The sequence below is a fragment of the Dreissena polymorpha genome, chromosome 13, assembly GCF_020536995.1.
Source record: "Dreissena polymorpha isolate Duluth1 chromosome 13, UMN_Dpol_1.0, whole genome shotgun sequence".
NCBI lineage: Eukaryota > Metazoa > Mollusca > Bivalvia > Myida > Dreissenidae > Dreissena > Dreissena polymorpha.
The window spans coordinates 37562629-37585898 of NC_068367.1; the positions used below are offsets into that span (position 1 = coordinate 37562629).

A 23270-nucleotide genomic window follows, 5' to 3' on the forward strand; every position below is an offset into this window, starting at 1 on the left:
AGAGCAACAAATGCCACGCGTGAGAGTGTTAAGTTTTTTAGTTGTTTTGCATTTATGTTCTTTTCCCCTGTAATAATAAACAATATGATGCAGCGTTACTGTAGACTGAGACCAATATGCAGACTGAACCTCGTCAACACTTCTACAGGTATAATTTTCTGCAAAGTCAATTTGAAGAAGTACATTATTGGCTCCCAGATTTTCTTGTAGTGTTCTTATTTCATTATACTTTTTACGCACTCTTTCTACATGAGTAACAAACTCTTCAACTTGTTTTTCAAATGTTGGGACAAAAGTTTCTTTTGACAGTTCAATGTCAACGATTTTTGTCATCATCCTTGTTCTGCCTTTATCATCCACCGTAACGCGTTTCCACTGACCATATTTCAATTTGCCTGGTATGTTCATTCTCACGGTTTACTCTTTGATTCATGTTTCAGGATTGAATGGAATATCTAATCAAGAAGACTTCAATGCTTTTAAACATCAAGCAAGATTTTGGTGTTTTGTACAAAGACAACTACTACTTTGTAAAAGACGTTAGTCTGATGTAGATTGGTCTGATTCGACAAAACGAAGCCAAAGATAGTTTTACATCTGCATTTTCACCGATACATTTTCTATTTAGGTTTTTCAGGTAGTCGTCGAGAGTTCTTGTCTGATGGGTTTCACCTGTGCATTGTGCACTTGAGTTTGTCTTTCTTTCCCGGGTTCTGTCTAGAGTTGTCATCTCCGGACATGAATTATATCACCGATGTTCGGTACTTTTCAATTTTTCGTCGCCTTCTTACCTTACATGCTGAGGTAAATGCTATACGTTGGCGGCTCATGCCTGTGTTCTGACTGAATATTCTTATGAGTCGGTATTTTTTCCGAAGTCGAATCGACAGCGATCTACTTGACGACTTGGACTTATTTTTTCTGCGTGCTCTAATTTCGCTTAATACTGTTTTTCCAAGGAGTAGCTTACGTTTAACTTTTTGCGGTATCTTACAAGCAGAATTCATATCTTTGAGATGATACTTTGTTTAAGTTTTTGGTGACATAATGGTGGTCTAGGTATCGATAGATATTGCTCTCATTTCGGTATTGTATTTCTTTTCAGTTCAAAGTGTTTTGCTCGCAACTTTTTAAAATCCTGTCTCTTCTTTTCAAGAGCCTTCGTTACTCGCATTCTTGCTCCCGCCTTTCGTCTTGGAAACGGCATGTTAACCACAAGTTCTTATAAATATTGGGTGTATTAACATAAACGAAATATCATGCGCACAAGCCCTCCCGTTCATCATGTTAAAGATACACGATCTTCAACAATATACAAATACATATTAGTAATACATGCCATGGCCAATGCGTCCCAATAATATATACCAGAGTTCAAGCTTCATTTTTATATTATAACGGGTATTTGAACATTATATACATACATACTTTGGAATTTTTACAAGTTTAAGATTTAGAAAAATATGTTATGTTAAAGGTTTAATAATCGTACGGTCAAATATAAATGAAGTTGTTCACTTTTATTTGACATGCATTAAGCCCCGTTTTCCCTGAACGCAGCCAATATGTATATATTTCAATGACAAACTGGCCAATGTCGTCGCACAAGTTTTAAACATTACATACTCACACTCACTGTCTGCAGTGTACCAGTGGTGAAGTATAATCAGACTAATCAGTGTGCATAGGCAGATGCGGTGGTTATCGTTCTTAGCGTAGTTATGAGCAGACCGACTTGCAACACTTTCTCTTAACCTTAGTTGTTCGCAAACGAACAACAAAAAAAACACGTACGTATGCCAAATACTGCTGTTCACAGAACATTATTGTATTTCAGGTAATGGAACCACATATATCTCAGAGACGTGAAGTATCAAATGAAAATGATGATGACGACGATGTGGATGCTGCTGCTGATGATGATGCTGCTGCTGCTGATGTTTCTGCTGCTGCTGATGCTGCTGCTGATTATGTTCAATATCACGACCTCAATTGAACATAGTTGGAGAAGTGGACCGCTAAACATTAGAACTGACGTGTATACATGTACAATGAACAAGTAACATAGGCTTTAATTTAAACGAGTGTTCTGGTTCAAAATAAGTAGCTTTTTTCACATGGACTGGGTTAGATAAAGACCGCAAGAGCACATCGGCAATCAAAATAGCGCGAATTCTGTACCCCGCAAATTCATGTGTTGAACATTACGTTAAGAAAATAAGAACACAGTCAATACGTTATCTTTACAAAATTTCTTACGTGTCATGAATTACCAAAAGGTTGAAGTCGTAACACTATTTTACGTTTGCCTTACATAAACGTATCGAAGGCAATGGTACGTGAAGTTTTCAGTCGTAAACCCAAATCATGATTTTGAGCAAAATACGCATTGACAAATTTAGCATTTATACCTGCTCTAACTGCCACACTTAAAATGATCGCATTACCTGAAAGCTTTAAAATGACGACGAAAATGATCATATGGAAACTATCATAGACTTAAATAATCAGTTGATATAATCGCGCCTGTAACTAAAGAAGCCTCTCCTAGCAAATACTCAGCAATCAATACAACCATGACCTCCTTGAATACAATGGCTGTTTATACAAGTTAACATGTATATAATGTGATTCACATAGCTACTGAAAAACACCACACTATGACTCATAGGCGCTTACAAGTAACAGGATACAAGATCTTAACTACAATGTAAAGCCTGTTGTTCATGAATGTTCCTTATTCTTGATCATACAAATAGTTTTCCGAAATGGCTTGATGTATAATACAATGCGTTTTGCAAAACATGTACAATGGCAGGAAAATAATATGGTCGGAAGAAATACGTATTAAATATTATTGTATAATGACACATCAGACCACCATGACATGCAACTGTTTGTTCTTAACTGTTAATACTCTCTTGGTTAGTCGTTGCAAACTCTACACATTCGATAATTATCATCCTGCTGTCATGGATAATTAAGACACTATATTCAGCCTGCTGGTATGCAAAATATCTTAATGTAGAGCAGGCTTGGCTGGGATATTGATTGTATCAGACCGCGATTCCCGGGCGATGTTTAAGGTTGCAGGATACATTGCGTATTCAAATGTTTGTTTGAAAACTAAGGGCGCACTGTCATGTTTCAGCGCTAACATGCACGTAGGCCGTGCTCAAGTACGTTATACTTTTCCACAATGCCATTGAGGCATTGACATTTATTATTGCATTTTTAAGTGGGTTTTAACATACGATTAAGTTGCAGTTTTATAACATGTAACCGCTGCGTGCTGTAAACATGAAGCTTGTAATATGATCCGCGGGGAAAAACTAGGCCTGTTAAAGTGAGCTTACACATTGGAAGGAAATAAGAAAACGAATGAGGTTTACCGCCAATATATGAGGGTGTGTTCCCCCATTTACATGTAGTACTATATGTTTGTGCTTTATTATCCACATATCCTTAATACTTATAATGAGTATATGGAAAAGACGGTCATATAAAGTACAGCATGGTAGATAATACGAAACTTCATGTCATTTGCAGTACACAGGACACTTGTTTTATGAAAAACAAACATAATAATCAACATGAATTAAAAACCATCAATAAATATAATTACAAAATCTTATGTGTTTCTATTATACAATTACTCGTTTTTATAGGCTTGTTTCAAACAGAAAATGATAACTCATCGCACTAAATAAAAGAACTCATCCTGTTACGTGTATATACCAGTAAAGCATGACTAGTAGGAAAAAAATATACATACCCATCTAAAAACCTTTAAGTGCGTTATCAATAACGTAAATAATGTCCAGCTTGTAGGGGAATTTACTTGTCTTTTCTTTATTTTAGAGTGTGCAAATCTAGTATCAGTTTAACGCTCGGTATGTCCAGTTCCGAAAATTGGAATAACAAATATATAGTTCTCATTGATGACGTAATACGTAATGCAAAACAAAGTCTCACCCTTCTTCCAAATATGGCCTATTTGTATGTATTTGATAAACCCGGTAACGAACCTGACATAACAAACCTTTCAAACGAGTACATTATAGAATTAAAAGAGCGCGCATTTCACAATACGATTTTTTTTAACAGAATTTCAATGGTTTATTACTTAATCTAAATTACATTTAGGTTTATAAGCATGTAAATGTAAGACTTAAGTTCAGATTAAGAGTAACGAACCTTCCAATTAAAAGTCAAAATTCGTAATTCGAGGGAACAAACATATAGTAATTGCGTTTCTTTGCATTTTTTCAAGATTCTTGTTTTAATTTTACAGGGAACATGGTCAGTACGTATGTATTTCACAGTTTAAATATGTATCTATTAATGTATTAAAGAAATGAACTGTTCCTTACTAATGTAATGTAATGAAACTTTTTTCTGATTTACAGACAAACCGTATTTCATATGCTTGTAGCACAAACAAACATTTTCTCCTTTTGTATTTTTTAGGCTATGAACATTATCAATTGCGAATTAAAATCATACCATTTTTATAGGTGTGCATTGTTCAATAAAAGTAATGCGTGCGCTTAAACATGAAACTGTTGACTAACAAAAGTAAAGAACCTGTCAAAATGACAAATTTATGTTTAAATATTGATAATGTTTTGTTATGCACCTTAAAAAAACTAGTTACACTTAGTTTCTATTTAGGGTGATGTAAACTGTAAAGCGCCTATATATTACATATTCGTTGCACGATTTATAGTAAAGCTCGCCGACTTCGAGTACATGAATGGTATCATGTTATTGAGAATGGGCGACGAGAATCTTTATTTTACGTCGGATATGAACAACAATAAACATAAGCTCACGAACTATTTCCCGACAAACAGATGTATATAGCATAACAAGTATAAATAAGCTAAAAGAAAGATTAAACAAATTAAATAAGCATTTAAAGTACAAAGACATAGTTAAATCACATAAAACACAAATTAAGTTCAAATGTAAATTAAGAGCATAATATTTTGCATGTTACAAACACATACATATAAGACAAGGGGCAAGATACATAAAACTACATTAAAGTTATCTTGCATGGTTCAATATTAACACATACGTTATACACATTTAAACACTTAAAACAAAGCATAGCAGACCTATTATAAATTTAAGCTATTAAAGCAAGTATAGCAAATAAAACATGCTTAAAAGCATATTAAAGCACATGAATAACAACTACATAGCACATGTAAACATGTTTAAAACATTTTAAAGCACACAAGAAACGAAACATTTAAGCACATAGATATGACTGATTTAAAGTATAATAAGGAACATAAGACAAACAGTGCAAAAAACAAACAAACAACAAAGCAGGCATTGACATAAATACATGTGTAAAGGCATATTAAAGCTAGAATAACAACTACATAGCACATATATACATGTTTAAAACATTTTCAAGCACACAAGAAAATAAAACATTTAAGCACATAGATATAGCTGATTTCAATCATCATAAGGAACATAAGACGTTAGGGCAAAAACAAACAAGCAACAAAGCAGGCATTGGCAGTAAGCTGAGCACTAGGTTCTTACTGACGTGGGAATGTCTAAATCTGTCAAAAAATGGTGAACATGTCCAATTTACAACCTATTTGCTTCTTTAGTACTTGCTTTTACTAGAACCCTAGTGCCCGCTACCACTCAACTGAAAAAAATATAGGCAGGCAGCACGAAAGAAAAAGCTGACATACAATATATATCATGGACAGAGTAACAAAGGAGAACAACCAAACAAGGGGTTAACTGAAACAAGAAATATCTTTAAAAAAGATATACGGCGTTGATTGTGGTTGATGTTTATGAACGATCAAAAGTTATCTCTATGAGATAAAAAGTAGCGGATGCCGTTTTTCTGCGCAGTTCTTAGCTACATCACAAGCAAATCACTTACGGGGTGTTGCGCCAGATTTCTTGGCTTATTTTGCTTTATGTGATATTGTTACTCAGATATCTATATTTACAGAATAGAAAAACACAAGAAACGTGAAAATAAACGAGTGCATATAGGTCAGCCGGCAATACTCGAATCTTATTTAATTGCATAATTATAGAATAGTGAATTATTGTGCTCATGCTTAATAAACTGGTCTAAATGGATAAATATTTCGAATTAATTTTATCAAAATTGGTCCTTATCATGCAAATGTTGAAAACATATTAAAAATCGATGATTGACATACCACAATAATATCGCCGAATATCTTTATTTAGTATCTTTCTGATCAAAACAGACTTCAAGTGCACACAGTTTACGAGACGGCGTTTATATAAAGATTTCTGCAACTGACCGCAAACTGACCTTGATACCTTGCGGATTAGAATGCAATGCATTAAAGTTAGGTAACAATTCTGCTGCTGAAACGACGGCTTGTTTACGCCAACTGTACACGACTAAAGCAACAGCTGTGCCTAAAATATTGATATATCGACAAAGCGACTAAACGAACTATTTACTCCATCAGACAAAAATAGCATAGATTCCATTTTTTTCCTTCAATGAAAAGATCGCAACCCCTTCTGCGAACTCCGGTGATGAACTGTATATAAACTCTGACTTTCACACACTGGCCGCGAATTGACCCGAAACCTCGCGGGTTGAAATGCAATGCAAGTAAGTACTAAATATGAGAATATAGCCTTAAGTATAAACGTTTTTGCGCTGGTAATTCTCTGAAAATAAAAGGTGAACGCACAAACTGTATTTATGTCGAAAATTGATTGTAAAACTGTTCTATCTATTGAGCCTTTTCATTAGAGATAAAATTGTTTCATGCAGTAAAACAGTGTTACAAAGACGCGGATATGTTTCCAATGTTCTGGTGTTATACTCAAATCAGCCAATGGAATAAATGAAGTGTATTCATTCGTACCTAGCCGCGGAAAATTTTATTTGAATATTATTGGACACTTACAAAGGGCAAGTCAGGGTGAATGCTTAAAGATTCCCACGCTGCAGCTAGTTATCCCAAAAATAGAATGCGGAATCACCGTATGACGACATAGTGTTTTTTAACGGTGTGCCTGTCTGCTACCAATGTTTTATGTTCTTTTTCAACTGTTTAGGAAAGGATCTATGTTGTGGGTATTTTTTCTGATTTATTACTTAAGCTTAAAGTACTGGAACAAGTTTAAGGTTTTGAATCGGATTCTGCACTTCCACTTGTTTATGTAATTTCATTTGAGTTTCACTCTGTCCAAACTCTGCTCTCATTATGAGGATTGTACAGTGTGTTCTTTATCTGTTCAGCTTTTCTGATAGCATGTTATATTGCCAAAAGTCATCGTTTCTAGTCAAACAGTGTAGATTCCGAACATTGCCTTATATTTTTGAAGACATGTTTTATAATGTTTTTTGTTTTGTTTTGTTTATTGTAGTTTTCACCAACATACATAACATACCATAGGATAGGGATGAAGCTGTCCGTGGATATTAGAGATAAACTGTCTAACTTTATCGGACTTTTTGAATTAAATCCTTTTGACGGAACAATCATGAATATCACCTATATCACCTATTAAAACATGCTACATGTCTTTGTTTATATCCCAGCGAATACTTTCAAAATTTCAGTATTTGAAGCACAGTGATTTATACTTTTCATGCCGGAATAGCAAACACTTTATTGCAATATGTCTAGTATTTTTATTTTGTTAAAACGTGTACTGATTGTTCAGATTATGTTGATTTTCGATGTAATTTTCTATTATTTTTTGTAGAAAAATATAATATTCTTAATCGAAATATTTCTTCGCAATACAAAAAGGGTGTACAATTTATCAACTCCACCGGTGATCTAGCGTGTCTCCAAAACTAATAGTAAAGATATACGTTGGAAAACGAGGAATTTATCTTTCTTGTGTGAATTGTTTTTTCTCTGCTATCAAAGTGCCATCCGTTATCAAAATATTGCCATACCCTGCGTGCATTCGCACCCAGCTCTAAGTAACAGATGCATTATATTAAAGCGGAACAGTTTTTTTTAATAATTTCTCGTATTTTCTTTGTTTTGTTATAATTTTATTACTTTTTGTTTGACATGAGATTGAATGAGTATGATATTATTTTAATTTTTCACATTCATATGTTCAATAATGTTTTAATCATATCATGCTACATATTCTTATTTGATAACTTTACAATAACTGATTATAACTTTGTCATAATAATTTTCTGTTTATTGTAACAAACTGGTGAAGACCAAAGCGACCGAATCATTGTTTCAGATTAATTTGATATAAGGCCACTCCAAATTGATCTGTTGGTCTACGGATTATTTTTTTTAAGTTGAAGAGGCGAGCAAAAAAATGTCAGTTTTGTCGGGATATGGGTTTCACATAAATAGTTAAGTTTAACTTTGAAGTCCGTCCAGGCAGTGTCGGGGTTTGTATAATTGGTACCAATGAACTCCATGCGAAATTGGTCAATATCTTGCTTCAGCTGTGACCAATTAGCGCGCGTGTAAAGTGGTATTTTTCTTTTAGGTTGGAGTTTACGACCCTGGTTGATTTGTATTTCATGAAAAACTATTTCGTGGTCGGAAATGGCAAGACTTGGTAAAGTTTTTACGGTAAAAATCGCTGATGGCAGATTGGTTAGAAAAAGGTCAAGCATGTTCAAGTTTCTAGTGGGGATTTCAACTATATTTTGAAGGTTATGGTTGACCATGTTTTCATACAATTCCTTGTGTTTGCAAGTAGGCTTAAGGGATTCGTCGGTCCAGTCAATGTCAGGTAAGTTAAACGTGGTTGGTTATTAAGGCTGGGATATGATCCCAGCTATGCTGGTTCCAGAAAATCTCTGCGCGGAGGTTGTTACGTCCTATGTCAATATTTTACACGTGCTGTCTATATTGCGCAAAAGCGGTCCTTATAAGAAAATAGTTACCGATCCACGTGATTTCAAAATACCCCGATATGCAAGTTTCAGCAATTACAAAAACATTGGTTTACGGCCGATCCACTAAATAGTTTTGCATTTCCACCCAAAGAGGAGCAGCCGATGTGAAGTAGTTGAGCTAAGAACAGGAGATGGCACCAATGCACATCTAAATTAAAAAACAACAACACTATTATAGTGGCGTTTAGCCTGTGCGCCGATAAGCATGTGAGCTTTCGTTTGGATTTTATGCGATATCCAGGAAGAAAACAAACAAAAATGAATGATCAGATTATTAAAGGCTAGTGTCATTAAATTAAAGTGTCATAGCCTGTGAGGTCTATTTATGAAAAGTGCTCGTTCACTTTGTTTGTTTGGCTAATTTTAGTATGTAAGGTATTCGTACATCTCATGAAATGCACCAACTGCATTATGTTTTCGCGACCAATTATTAATATGATTTAATCTCACTTTCGTCAAATAAATACAGGACTCAACATTAACGTAAAAACCAACTTGCCCTGCCGGGCAAGTACTTAGAAAATCTACTTGCCCTGAACGTAAAGCCACTTGCCAAAACATGAAATATCACATTAACTGTAAACCATTAACTGTAAACCTCATATGTTTTAATAAAGATCAAAATGATACACCACAAAACCTTTTTTTATTTTTGCACATTTAACAAAATTATTACAGTAATTAAAGTATAATTTAAGTCTAAATGTAGATTTGTGCCAATATTTGATTATTAAACATTGCTCCTAACGATTCATCATATCTCAACCATTCAAACTCACTTTTCCATTATGGTAAAAAGTTGCGTTTTCGTTTGAATTCGCACTTTTTGGCACTTTCGGATGATTTTTTTCTGTGCATTGTTTATTGGATTTATCAGACTTAAAGTTACTTGTAAAGCTGAAGCTAAATAAACTAGACATTTCTCGTCTGCTAACAGTTCTGTAAACAACATTGAACATGTGAACCGTAACAAAAATGTCAATTGACGTAAATTAAAAGATTGTTGAAAATGTATGTCGCAAAATATGAAATATGTATGTACCGAAGCTATTTGTTGTTGTTTTTATATAGTTATAATTATAGTCGTTTTCTTCGTGACTGAAAAAACCAACGATGTTATTTGTAACTGAATAGTATTGAAAAAGATAGACACAATAGCATTTGAAAGCCGATGTTTGGAATCCCAAGCCATTTACGGTGTTTCTAAAAATAAGTTTGGAAATGCAAGCGCACCATGCTTAGTTAGTTCGAACTTCCGCAAACAACAATCGCCGAGGTAAATTCGTGCATTAGGCAAATCGTTTGTGATTATTTGTACTATTTAACCACAGAAACACACGTTTTTCTTAGTTCTTTTTTGCACTTGCCCGGGCGAACAACTAGATTATAAAATAACTTGCCCGGACCCAACTTTTACTTGCCAGGGGCAATCGGACAACCGTTAATGTTGAGCCCTGAAATATGAGAAGCATATGTGGCTGTTCAGTAGAGTATCATGAGTCGTTAATAAACTTTCTGAAAGAAAGCCTTTGCTGTGGGTAGTTCTGCATATGATATGATCTTACTAAACGTGACAAAAATTGTGCAGTTGTATTCAAATGGATATCGGTCCGTCTAAAATGCGTATATGACTCATATCCACGGATGTGAACGAAATGTGCGACTATGAAAGAAAATAGGAAATATTTATGCGTTGCAGTTTTGTTATGAACAAATCACTATTGAATTAAAATTTCACAAAATGTGATAAATATGTTAAGACTGCCTCAAAATAGAGCAATTTAATAAAAGCGGTGGTCTGACTGGTCGTTCATATTCTCGGATATGAATTTGGAGTCACCAAAATTAAAATGCCAATGAAAAACGCTTTTAAATTCATTCAATCGTAACATTACACATGAGCGACGTGTTATTTTGTGACAGAACAATTTTCATATAACAAAAATAAAGGAAAATACATTTAAAAAGACATTGTCTGTTCATATCCGCACTTTTCAGTCATATCCGCGGAAACGAGTCATATACACAATTTAGTTGTTCCCACCAAGTCTTCACATTCACATTCCAAATGGCCCCAGTTGCCAAAACTGGTGAAAAAATAGCACAAGCAGCATTTCTTTTAAATTCAGCTTTAACTTAAATATAACTATTGGACCCATGAATAATGTGTACTGTCTAAACATCTTGTAAATAGCTGTCTTTATAATTGGCCAAATCAAATCCATTAATAAGATGAAAATCTTGAAGTATTTAAAAATCATGTGACATTCTTATTAACCAGTATATATTCAATTTGCTTGAATGCAGGAACAATAAGAAAAACAATAACTTTGAAGCTGTCAATTTGTTATGATTGTGAGAAATCTGGGCTAAATGCATGTGCGTAAAATGTCATTCCAGATTAGCTTGTGCAGTCCGCATATCAGACTAATCAGAGACAACACTTTCCACTTAAACTGGTTTTTCTTTAAAAAGAGATTCCTATATTACAAAAAATTCCATAAAATAGGAAAGTGTCTCCCTGAATAGCCTGTGCAGACTGCACAGGCTAATCTGGGATGACACTTTATGCACATGCATGAATTATCTTGTGTTTAACGCAGATATTTTGGAGGTCCATGCTCGCCTGTTTGACCACAGACCCATACTTCAGGGCCATCTAAAAGCATTCATCAAGAAATTTGAGGTACTTAAATTATTTCAACCTTGTAGTTTAATGTTATATTTACTGAAAAAACAACAGGGGTTTTCAGCCTTATATAACAGGGGCCTATTAAAGGCCCCTTCCCAATTGAAAATTTCTTTAAAATCATGCAGTTTTCCCCAAAATCCTAACTTACACCAGCTTTTTCATTTCCCAAAGCAGCAATTTTAGCAAGAATTCTTCCCAAAATTGGCAATTTCGTCCAAAAATCCATAGGCTAGGGCCTCTTCCCAATGAAGTGAGAAAAACCCCTGAACAGCAACATAAAACTACACTAAGAACAAGTTTTACAGAATGTTACATATGTAGGTTTTTTAGCATATCTGTCTCGGCTCACTTTTGTTTTGTTTAAGGGCAAGTCATCTCAATACTAATTTAAATGCTAATTGTTTTGTGTTTTTTTTATTGTAAAGAAATTCATATTTCTATGGGTTCAGATGTTTCTTTATGAAGTTAATTATGTGATTGTAACACATTTTAATTTGAATTATTGTTACAAACATTATTGCAGTTACCAACATAACAATGTATTTGAGAAGATTTTGTTTAGTTACATTAGACATCAAGTTCAGTCTGTCGATGTTCAAAGGAGGGACCTGTTTTAACCTTTTTGGATGTTGTTTTTGTTTGCATAAAATGATAATTAAGCATTTTGAAAAAATCAATTTTACAGGAGAAGAGAGGAAACCATGAGACAGAATGCTTGAAAAAGATACAGTCATGTGTAGCCGATGTGAAGGACAAATACTTGGTGGAGACTGCTACAGCCCTGGACACATTTCTAGCCAATATTCAGGCCAAAAGTACTTATCGTACCCTCATTGTGGGAAGTCTGGGCTTGCTGCATTAGTCCATCCAGATATGCAAGTCTGCAAGGGCTAATTAGGGACAATACTTTCCTCTTTTATGTAGTGTTTTGTTGAAAAGAAGGTGTCTTTAAATGAAAATCCAATTTAGGCAGAAAGTGTTGTCCCTGATAAGCTTGTGAAGACATAGAGGATATTTGTTGGATTCGGTGGATTATCGATTTTAATTCCCGAGTGATCATAGAAAATAATATTTTCACGAGTGGCGCAGCCACAAGTGAAAATGTTTATTTTCTATGATCAAGAGTGAATTAAAATCGATATTCCACCAAATCCAACAAATTTTCTTTTTAATTTAATGTTTTTTTCACATTATATATACATTGTTAACGAGTTTAACTAAAGAATTTCACTGGGATAATGACGTCATTTTGTCGAAAGAAATGACGTCATTTCACAGTTAACAATGAAAATTATCAATAATTTTCACTGATAATTTTCACTGGTTGAAACAGTGAAATTATGAGTTTTAATTCACTGATATTCCTCTATAAACCACCGAAAAGCATAAAATAAAGGCCTATAATCTGGGACAACACGTAACACACATGCATTAAGCCCATTTTTCCCAGAACAAGGCTTGACACTGTTTGGTAAAATAGCAGTCTTACAAGGTCATATATTCAAAAACAATGTATAAAGTAAGTTTAAAAACAGAGAAATAACACTCCTGACTAAGAAAATATTTAAAATACTGGTTCATTAATTGATAATTTGAAATTGTTCAAATAATAAAGCGTTTGTAACGCTTTTCTCAATAAAATTGATAAAACGTATCCATAATAATTTGCAGATACATTTTAAAGTATGTGTTTCATGATGGTAGCACACTAGCTTTTGCTTCATGAGGTCTGGGGTTCAAATCCTGTTGACAGCAATAATTTTTTGATTCTTTTTTACTATTATTTGTAGTAAGACTTTTCAAAATAATATAAATACTGACTGACATTTTTAAAAAATATGAAAATCTTTCAACAAGTCCCTGTAAAGCAATGAGAAATATTTTATAAAGATTCAGAGTTGCATGACAGTTTCAGTTGTTATTGTATTTAAGTGAGGGTTTCATAACAACAATAGGCTGAATGGGTTAAAAGAACAAAAGTAAAATAAAACCAAAGCTATTCTCCTTGCGCATTTCCAAGGTTTGTTTTTTTAACACTATTTTGGGTCTTCTAATAAATAATATTAAGTATATTTAGTTTAAATGGACTAGGTCATAGATTGGCAAAATGACCATTTTCATAGACTCCAGAACCTAATTATGTTATACACTAAAAACATATTCAGACAAGCTAAGCAAACTAAAGAGAAAACAAAGATTATTTAAAAATACAAATGGCTTTTTGGTGATTATTAATAGAAAGATGTATCATTGTAAAGTATTTGTAAGGCTTTTCATCAATTATTTGGACAACTTTATCTCTTCTCACATATGGTTTTAAATGTTTTTTTTATTTTTTATTTTTTTTATTCAATATAATACATACACTGTATACATGTATATGATCATACCACATAGTGATTGTACAAAGCAAAAACGTTCAGACATGTTATACAAGATATGATAATATATATATTTTTTTAAAGAGAAAAAAGAACAACAGAAGAAGAGTTATGAAAAATGATGAGTTGTATAAAGTCGGAAGAAAGCATACTGGACTTGTGTGTTTTGTTGTATATTCACAATGATCTTATAAGATTGAAAAAAAAATATTTTAGAAAGATAAACTAACATTAGAGTGAAATGTATATAAGTGGACAAACATTATGAGAATTTAATCCCCATTCCATTTTTGTTCAAAGATTTGTAATGTGTCATTACTGAGGGCTATTTCTTTCTCAATCTGGATTTTTAGTTTAAGACTATGGACAAAACAATTAAAATTTGGTACTTGTTTTTTGTATTTCATGTTAAGGATAAAATATTTCATCAATATAAGAATAAAATTCACAATATTATTACAGTCTATTGATTTCAATGAGTAAATTCCGAAACTTACATTTAAGAAAGATAGTTTAACGTTTAGTTGCTGTTGTTCAAGAAAAGATACTAATTGATTCCAAATAGGCTGGATGTGTTTGCACTCCCAAAAAAGATGTTCTATTGTTTAGATGTTTTCACCGCAGAAATCACACAGATTTGAGTTAGTAAATTTGCATTTGAAGAGATATTTATTTGTAGCTATAATTCTATGGATGTATTTATATTGAAAATTTCTCAGTGTGCTTTCAATAGTTGCTTTATATGGCATGGTAAATATGTGTTTCCAATTGAGTTCATGTTCTCCAAAAAGGACTTGCCATTTATTTTGGGTTTTGGAGTTTTCTGTAGGGTTTTTAATTTGTAGTGTGTAAAATATTTTATTCGTTTTGTTTTTTCTTCCAAGTATGTTTTCTACGAATGTTGTTTGAGTACATCGTGTATTATTTGTATTGATTTCAGATTTAATATGCATGGGTATGCTTTTGATTAGTGTGTAGTACTTCAGAAAATTATTTGAAGGTATTCCGTATATGTAGCATATATCATCAAAAGAGTAGAAATCCTTAATTCTGTAGTCATATAATTGGTCGACATATTTAATGCTTCGTTCAAACCAATCTTTATAGAAAACGTCTTATTGTTTGAAGTTATGTCTTTATTGTTCCATAAAATAGTTTTACTGCTGGTTTCGGTTTCTAGGTTATGAGTGACATCACTCCATGCTGATAGAACATCAGACAGAAATATGTTTTCGTTTGCAATTTCATGTACGATAGTATTGCTGATGTTACATTCAAAGAGTAAGGAGTCACCATATTTTTTTAGGATTTTCTGGTAGAATAATTTCCATTTACTCGAATTGGTATTATCTAGGTATCTTTTTACCTAGCTGCATTTGATTGCATTCAAGAATGAGTCAATGTTCGTTAATTGGATACCTCCATTTTCTACAGATTGAATTAACTGATTTCGTTTTATTTTATCAGGCTTACCGTCCCATATGAAATTAAACATTGCTGATTTTATATCGTTAATAACATCCTTTGGTGGATTTGGGAGAACAGTTAATACATAAATTAATTTAGGAAGTGCAAACGTTTTCAATACTGTGTTTTTTCCGATAAGTGTATGTTTACGGTGATGCCATGATTTTAAGCAGTTTTTAAAATTCTGTAATTTAGGTAGTATGTTTTTAAGAACTGTATCCTTTTCATTATTTGTGAAAGTAATTCCTAACGTTGTGGCTTCATCGGATGTCCAATTAAATTTCATTTCTTTTTTATATAGGACATTACTTTGTTTTAGTTTACCTACTCGTAACACAGTGCATTTACTTTTGTTTAGTTTAAGACCCGATGTCATTCCTTAAAGGGTTAGTGACTCTATTAGGTTATGGAAGGAATCGTAATTGTCGTTTAAAATATAAGTTGCATCGTCAGCAAATAGGGACTGTTTGATATCTTCATCAGGTTCTAGTGATATGTATTTTATGTGTTTATTTGATTGGATGTGATGTGATAAATACTCGATGCAAATAATAAATAGCGATGATGAGAGTGGACATCCTGGTCGAACCCCTCGTTCGATGTTAAAACTGTTTGAAAAGAAGCCATTGTTAATAATTATACTGTTAATATCGGTATAGAATAGTTTGACCCATTGAATGAGACTTTCACCAAAGTTCATATTTTTTAAGCAAGAGAACATAAATGAATGATCAAGCGAATCGAATTCCTTTTCAAAGTCTGCAAAGAATATCAGACCAGGATTGTTTTTAATTGTTGAAATAGTTTATGCATTCTTGGATAAGACGAACGTTTTCACCAATGTAACGTCCTTTTATGAAACCAGATTGAGATTTTGAAATGATTTATGGTAATATTTTTTTAATTCTGTTTTGCTATACTTTTAGTTGCAATTTTATAATCATTGTTTAGTAAACTAATCGGGCGCCAGTTTGTTAAGGATTCTAAGTTTTTTCCGGGTTTTGGAATGAGTGATATTATACCTTGTTTTTGTAGCATAGTTAAGTTTTCGTTGTTAAATGAATAGTTAAGTGAATTGATTAAATGTGTTTTAATATCATTCCAGAATATTTTATAAAATTCGATTGTGATGCAATCAGATCCTGGACTTTTGTTATTTTTCATTTCTTTTAGTGCTATTCCACATTCATATTCATTAAGTAATCCGTCACACAATAATTTTTCCACTTCATTTAAAGCGTGATGTGTATTTTTAAAAAGGGTGTTATTTTCAACATGTTTTCGTTTATAGAGGGTTTCGAAAAATAAACGTTGTTCTTCTATTATTTGAGTTTTGTTTGTTATATCTTTGCCATTGACTACTAATTTGTGTACAGTTTTTTGTTTACTTCTACGTTTTTCAATGTTTGCGAAGTATTTTGTATTTTTTTCATTGTGTTCAACATGCTGTGCATGTGCCCTTAGTATTATTCCATTGAGACGTGTATGATAGATTCTACCTAATATTTGTTTTTTTAATATTATTTCATTTTCAATGTCGGTGGTATCATTTGTGTTTGTTTGATGCAATTGTTTTTCAAGTGTTTCAATGGTTTTGATGGTTTCAGTTTCAAGTTTGTGTGTTTCTTTTTGTTTAAATGATGTGTATCTGATTGTTGTGTTACGTATATTTCCTTTAATTACTTCCCAAAAGGTGTTTGGGTTTGCATCTTTATTATTTTGAACTGTATTTAATATTTCCTGTTTTATTTGTGTTTGATATTGTGTATCCAATAAGATGCTATTGTTAATTTTAAAGTATCCTGGGTCTCTTTCAGGTTGTATATTGTGCAATTTAAGTTCAACTAGAGAATGGTCAGTCATAAATCCTGGTTTTATGTTACATGTGTCAATAATATTGCAAAGAGATTCAGATATTAAAAAATGGTCTAATCTACAAAATATTGTTGGTTTTGTGTTTGAGTGCCAGGTGAATTTGCTTTCGTTTGGATATACTGTACGCCAGATATCTATCATATTGTAGTTTTCAATTATGTTATTCAAAATGTTTCTATTTTTAGGATGAGTATAAAGGTTTCCCTGCTTTTTATCTAATAATGGGTTCAGGGCAGTATTGAAATCACCACCGATTATAATATTTTTATCTTGGTTGTCAATTATAAAGGATTGTAATGTTTCGTAAAATGTGGAATCATCTATGTTAGGACCGTAGACGTTGATTAACGTTAATTGTGTTTCATGTATTTTGATATCTATACTTGCTAGTCTGCCAATTATTATTTCGTTAAAGTTATCGACTGTGATCCCTATATTGTTTTTAATCAGAAAGGCAATGCCTTGTTTATTAGTATGTTGTCCACTGAGATATATGTCTCCGTCCCATTCATCTTTTAAGGTTTGTGTTAAAGTATTTGTCAAGTGACTTTCTTGTAATAGGCATATACTATTTTTTTTTTCATCTAACCATTTGAGGATTTTTATACGTTTGTATTTATTGTTTAGCCCTTTTACATTCAAAGTGCATAGTTTAATCATTTAAAGAGGTGATTGGTGATGTAAATGATAGTTTGTGTGTGATTGTCCAGTTGGTTTCTATTTTAAAATATGTCCACTTGCTTTCTATTATAAGATATAATATATTCATATAACAAACAAAAATAGAAAACAAAAAGGAGGAATACAAAACGATGAGTATTCCATAGTAGTGAAAAAAAATCACAAAAATGAGAGAGAAAAAAACAACAATAAACAACTGGCTTGGCTAAATATTACAAGTATTAACAAACATATGCAAATCAGAAACATGTTGATTTAAGATTTATTTTGCGAAATTGTATGTTAAGAAAAAAATTATTTTCGTATTATTTTATTAATAAAGATGTATACAAGTTTTTAATGCATCTAAATGGTTTGATTTTTAAGATCTAAATGTATAACACTGAGAGTTCTTATAAGAAATTATTTTCCTTTTATGTGTTCATAACAATTAACATAGTAGAGCTAATGACATAAACTATTAAAATTTTTATACATGTAATAATGATACTACATATCTTGATTTCGATTGTAAACGCCGACTACACGTTTAAATTATTATTTAAACGTACGAAAATAAACAAAAGTGATACGCATATCATTTGAAGTACTATAAATAATACAGTGTTAAATTTGATAAAAACTCTAACACGTTTATATTATCAGATAAACGTACGAAAATACACAAAATTGATACGCATATCATTTGAAGTACTAAACATAATACAGTGCTTCATTTGATAAAAGCCCTAACAAACATAAGGTACATTATATTTCAGTTGTAATGGTACATATGCTAATTTATAGGAATGTTTTAAACAGTATTGTTATGTAACATACAAACAACGGGCAGACATAACAAAAGAACACAATCCAATATAAGGTACTGAAGCAACAAAGCAGTAATTGCGTATATTATCTACATTCTAGAATAAAGACTACTATTGAAGCCATTGAATTGAATTAAATCAGGCAGTGTAAATTTATTAAGCACCTGAAAAATTCACCCAACACATGCAAAAGCTTCATATAAAAACGTTTTAAATGTGCTGTTAAGGTCTAAAAGCTGAAAGGCCAAGTGGTAGATAGTACTACATGTATTTTGCTTTTAAAGTAACATAATTACTCAAAATCAACCAATATTCCGCAAAATATTTCATAAAAATAAAGTTTATCCATACAAAATCAGTGTTCCTTTCAGCAGTAGCCAAAATGTCATGCTAGATGAGGTATGGTAACATAGATTTAACAGGATACAAAATGATGTATTTATTCTTTTGTGGCACAATATATTCAGATTTTATATCCCACAATGATATATATTCATACGACAAACGAAAACTTACTTTGTACTTGAACATGTGCTGAAAATATTTTCCCACAAAAAATAAAAATAGAGAATTTTGTATCTTGTTAAATCTTTGTTACCAGACCACATCTAGTGTTTAAATATTGGCTATTGCCATAAGGAACATTGATTTTCTATGTGTTAACTTTTCTATTCGAAATATTAAATTGTACACAATTTTCATTGATTTTCAAGGTTTATGAGATTTTAAGAACGTGAGTTTGAATCCCAGCAAAGGGAAACAATTTTACTTCATTTTTTCATGATATTTTAAGCATTTTACAATTTTCAAATTATTGCAGTTTTGTTTGTATATACATTTTATGACATTTTTGTTAAAAGATTAAAAATTATTTAATAACATTATTCCAATATGTTACCACTTTTTAGCAAAGAACAAATGTTCTCATTAAATTCCTTCTAATACTTATTATTATTACTTAATATTATTTTACATTATGTGGAATTTCATTATATAATACATATATGATATACACAGTTTATGTTACAGTTTCAGTGGCAACAGAAGTATGCAAGAAAATAGAGGAAAAAGAAAACAACGTAGATGTAAGTTTTTATTTCAAACAATTATTATTGCCGTCTTAATCTGGTTTTTAAAATGCACTACATGTGTATCTCACCTCCTACAAAAATGGCCTAATCTGGTTGGCTTAGAGTGGTCACTTGCCCATGGTGTATTTTCTATACACCCCGAGTAATCAAGTCGTTTTTTAGCTCGACTATTATATATGAGATATATATAGAGGAGCTATCCTACTCACCCCGGCGTCGGCGTTAGCGTTAGCGTGCAAATGTTAAAGTTTGCGTACTACCCCAAATATTTCCAATGTACCTTGACATATTGCTTTCATATTTGCATACTTGTTAACCATCCTGACCCCAACCTATAAACAAGAGCAGACAACTGTGTCAAGCATTTGTACAGAATTATTGCCCCTTTTATACTTAGAGTATGCATATTATTGATAAATCTATGTTAACGTTTGCGTACTACCCCAAATATTTCCAATGTCCCTTGACATATTGCTTTCATATTTTGCATACTTGTTTACCCACCTGACCGCAGCCAATAAACAAGAGCAGACAACTGTATCAAGCATTTTGACAGAAGTATTGCCCCTTAAATACTTAGAATATGCATATTATTGATAAATCTATGTTAAAGTTTTCGTACTACCCCAAATATTTCCTGTGTCCCTTGACATATTGCTTTCATATTTTGCATACTTGTTTACCATCATGACCCCAACCTTAAAACAAGAGCAGACAACTGTATCAATCATTTTGACAGAATTATTGCCCCTTTTATACTTAGAATACCCCCCCAACAATTTTTTTTTTCCTTTTTTAATATTTTTGAAAAATCGTCTAATAAATTATTGAATATGAACAATTTCTCCATGATGGCTTTCGTTATACTGTCAAGCACTTGAATAGTCGACCGCGCTGTCCTCTGACAGCTCTTGTTTAGAAATAATCCTAACAACGTTAGTAACTGATGGTGTATGGGATATTAAAAATATCCCCTTTTTCTACATGAAATTTATATGCAGCATTCAGCAATATGTTTTATTTTTCTCTTTATTTGATGTGTCCTATAATTTAAGTTATAGTTGGAGAAGCACATTCAGATAAAATTTGAAATTAAGGTACAGGGGTGCTGTTCCGGAGTTGAAAATTGAGACACAGGGGTACCCTTGATTTTGAAATTCAGACACAGGGGTACCCTTGAGTTTGAAATTCAGACGCAGGGGTACTCTTGATTTTGAAATTGAGACACAGGGGTACTCTTGATTTTGAAATTCAGACACAGGGGTACAATGTACTCTTGATTTTGAAATTGAGACACAGCCTGATTGCTAAAGTATTCTACAGTATGTGTAAACATTCATTTTTATTATGCGTCCCAAAAAGGCGTGCATTTTAATTACAAAATGTGAACAGTCATACTCCATGTTTGTTTAGCATCGGGACTACATTTGCAGTTATTATCTCAGACACTTCCATGTACTATCTGACTTTGATTACATTTTATATGCACCATCCATATATGGAGTCCTATACGGGCTCTTTTGCAGATTGTCAGGTCATTGTGGTAGAGTTATTTTTCCTAGAGTTAATTATCTGGCATTAGATACAGAACATTTTCATGTCTGTGCAATATCTCTGGAATTTATAATCCAATTTGAATGAAATTTCCTTCCAAAGGGTCTTACTTGTCAGGTATTTTCTGTCAGTTGAAAATTTATAGAGTTATAGAGCCACATTTTCATGTTTTTATGTGTCGGTCAACCATGCAAGATTGTTTGGGTCCATTGATCTTTCATAGAGTAATTGCACAATTTTTTTCCCCAAGCTTACAAGCTATGAAGGTGCATTATGGGGGGATGCATCAATCGAGTCACTCTGTGGGACAAAGGTGCTTAATGCATATGTGCTTAGTGTAGTCCCAGATTAGCCTGTTACATCCGCACAGGCTAATCAGGGACGACATCAACCTGATTTTCATTGAGACTTCCTTAACACACAAACATTCATAAGAGCGGAAAGTGTTGTCCCTGAATAGTATGTGATGAACTGCACCAGCTAATGTGGGACAACACTTTATAATGCACAGGTATTAAGCCATGTATTTCCAAAGCCAGGCTAGATCAGTTTCACAGCTATTCTTGTTTTCTCAGGTCGGAGTGCTGGAACTAGAAAGGGGGCGTCGCCGAGAGGCCTGGGACACGTTCATGCAGCAGCAGTTTGAGAAAAGTGCCCTGGTGGACAAAGAAATGGACGAAGGGATGAAAAAACTGACAGACAAATACGCAGAGTTGGAAAAGAAGCTTGAATTAGAGTATCTATTATCATAAATGTGAACTCTTATTTGTCGTTATGAAAAATGTGTCTTATTTCAGTCCTCTATGGTGACTTAATCATTCCAGATCAGTTTTAAAAGGTGTGCATAACAATTGTTGAATTTATTTGTGGATGATTAAGTGTTTGGTTGATGTACCATAGAACTTGTTAGGTATATTCCCATGTTTGCATTGTTTTTAACTGCTTAAATACATTGATATAATTTTAAGCACCAAATGACTTTAACTCATGTGAAAACAGGGCTTATTGCATGTGCAGACCCACAGGCTAATCAGGGACGACTCTTTCCATTAAAACTGGATTTTCTTCCATTTAACAAAACGTTCAATAAAAGCATTAAGTGTCATCCCTGATTAGTCTGTACCAAGTTTTTTTCAGGGCGAGGATTTAATTTATTCAGATTTAATTTATTCAATGTGGATGTGAACATTTTGTTTATAACACTTGTACAAGTTTTAAAAGGTTTAAACTTTTCAATCAAAAATAATGCACTTTTGCAAGTTACAATACTGTTATAAATCATTATCTGATGAGCTTCATGTACCTTGCAGTTGTGCCGATTTTACTAGAACTTTTAACTCGGTAAGTTTCCCACACATGCAAAGTTGAACAATGACTTATCTGTCATAGGACACGTTGTACATGTACATGTAGTGTTTATTTGTTCACATCAGATGAGACTAATGTCTTGTTTATATAGTAGCCTTGTTCTGAGAAAAATGGGCTTAATGCATGTGCATTGAGTGTCATCCCAGATTAGCTTGGGACGACACTTTGCATTTTTATGAAATTTCTTCATTTTGGACGAAGTCTCTTCTAAACCAAAATCCAGATTAAGCATTAAGTGTGGTCACTTATTGGCCTGTGTGGACTCCTCAGGCTAATTTGAGACAACACTTCTAAGAACATGCAGTTTTCCTAGAACATGCCTAAATTTAACAAAGTTTGGTCTTAATTTAACATACAAACATACAGGAAAAGTTACATGTCCCAATACAGCAGGGCTATTTGTTTATGTGTGGTTATTTGATG

General features: G+C 32.8%; 2 protein-coding genes across 3 annotated transcripts in view; both read left to right on the plus strand.

The window, feature by feature from the left end:
• The window catches only part of LOC127854964 (uncharacterized), a 222834-nt gene that overhangs the window by 149751 nt on the left and 49813 nt on the right, over positions 1-23270 (plus strand). The window lies entirely within an intron of this gene.
• LOC127854963 (biogenesis of lysosome-related organelles complex 1 subunit 5-like) lies at positions 9181-22488 on the plus strand. The gene is made up of 5 exons (XM_052390159.1): positions 9181-9209; positions 11533-11615; positions 12307-12436; positions 19864-19919; positions 22055-22488. Exons 1-5 carry the CDS (start codon positions 9188-9190, stop codon positions 22229-22231), a joined length of 468 nt encoding a protein of 155 aa, XP_052246119.1. The 5' UTR covers positions 9181-9187; the 3' UTR covers positions 22232-22488.

Excerpts from the sequence above, each read along its gene's own strand:
- LOC127854963 (XM_052390159.1), top strand. The coding sequence starts at position 9,188 with ATGAATGATCAGATTATTAAAG. Across the intron at positions 9,210-11,532 it reads GAATGATCAGATTATTAAAG|ATATTTTGGAGGTCCATGCT; the intron begins GCTAGTGTCATT and ends TGTTTAACGCAG. Across the intron at positions 12,437-19,863 it reads AGCCAATATTCAGGCCAAAA|TTTCAGTGGCAACAGAAGTA; the intron begins GTACTTATCGTA and ends TTTATGTTACAG.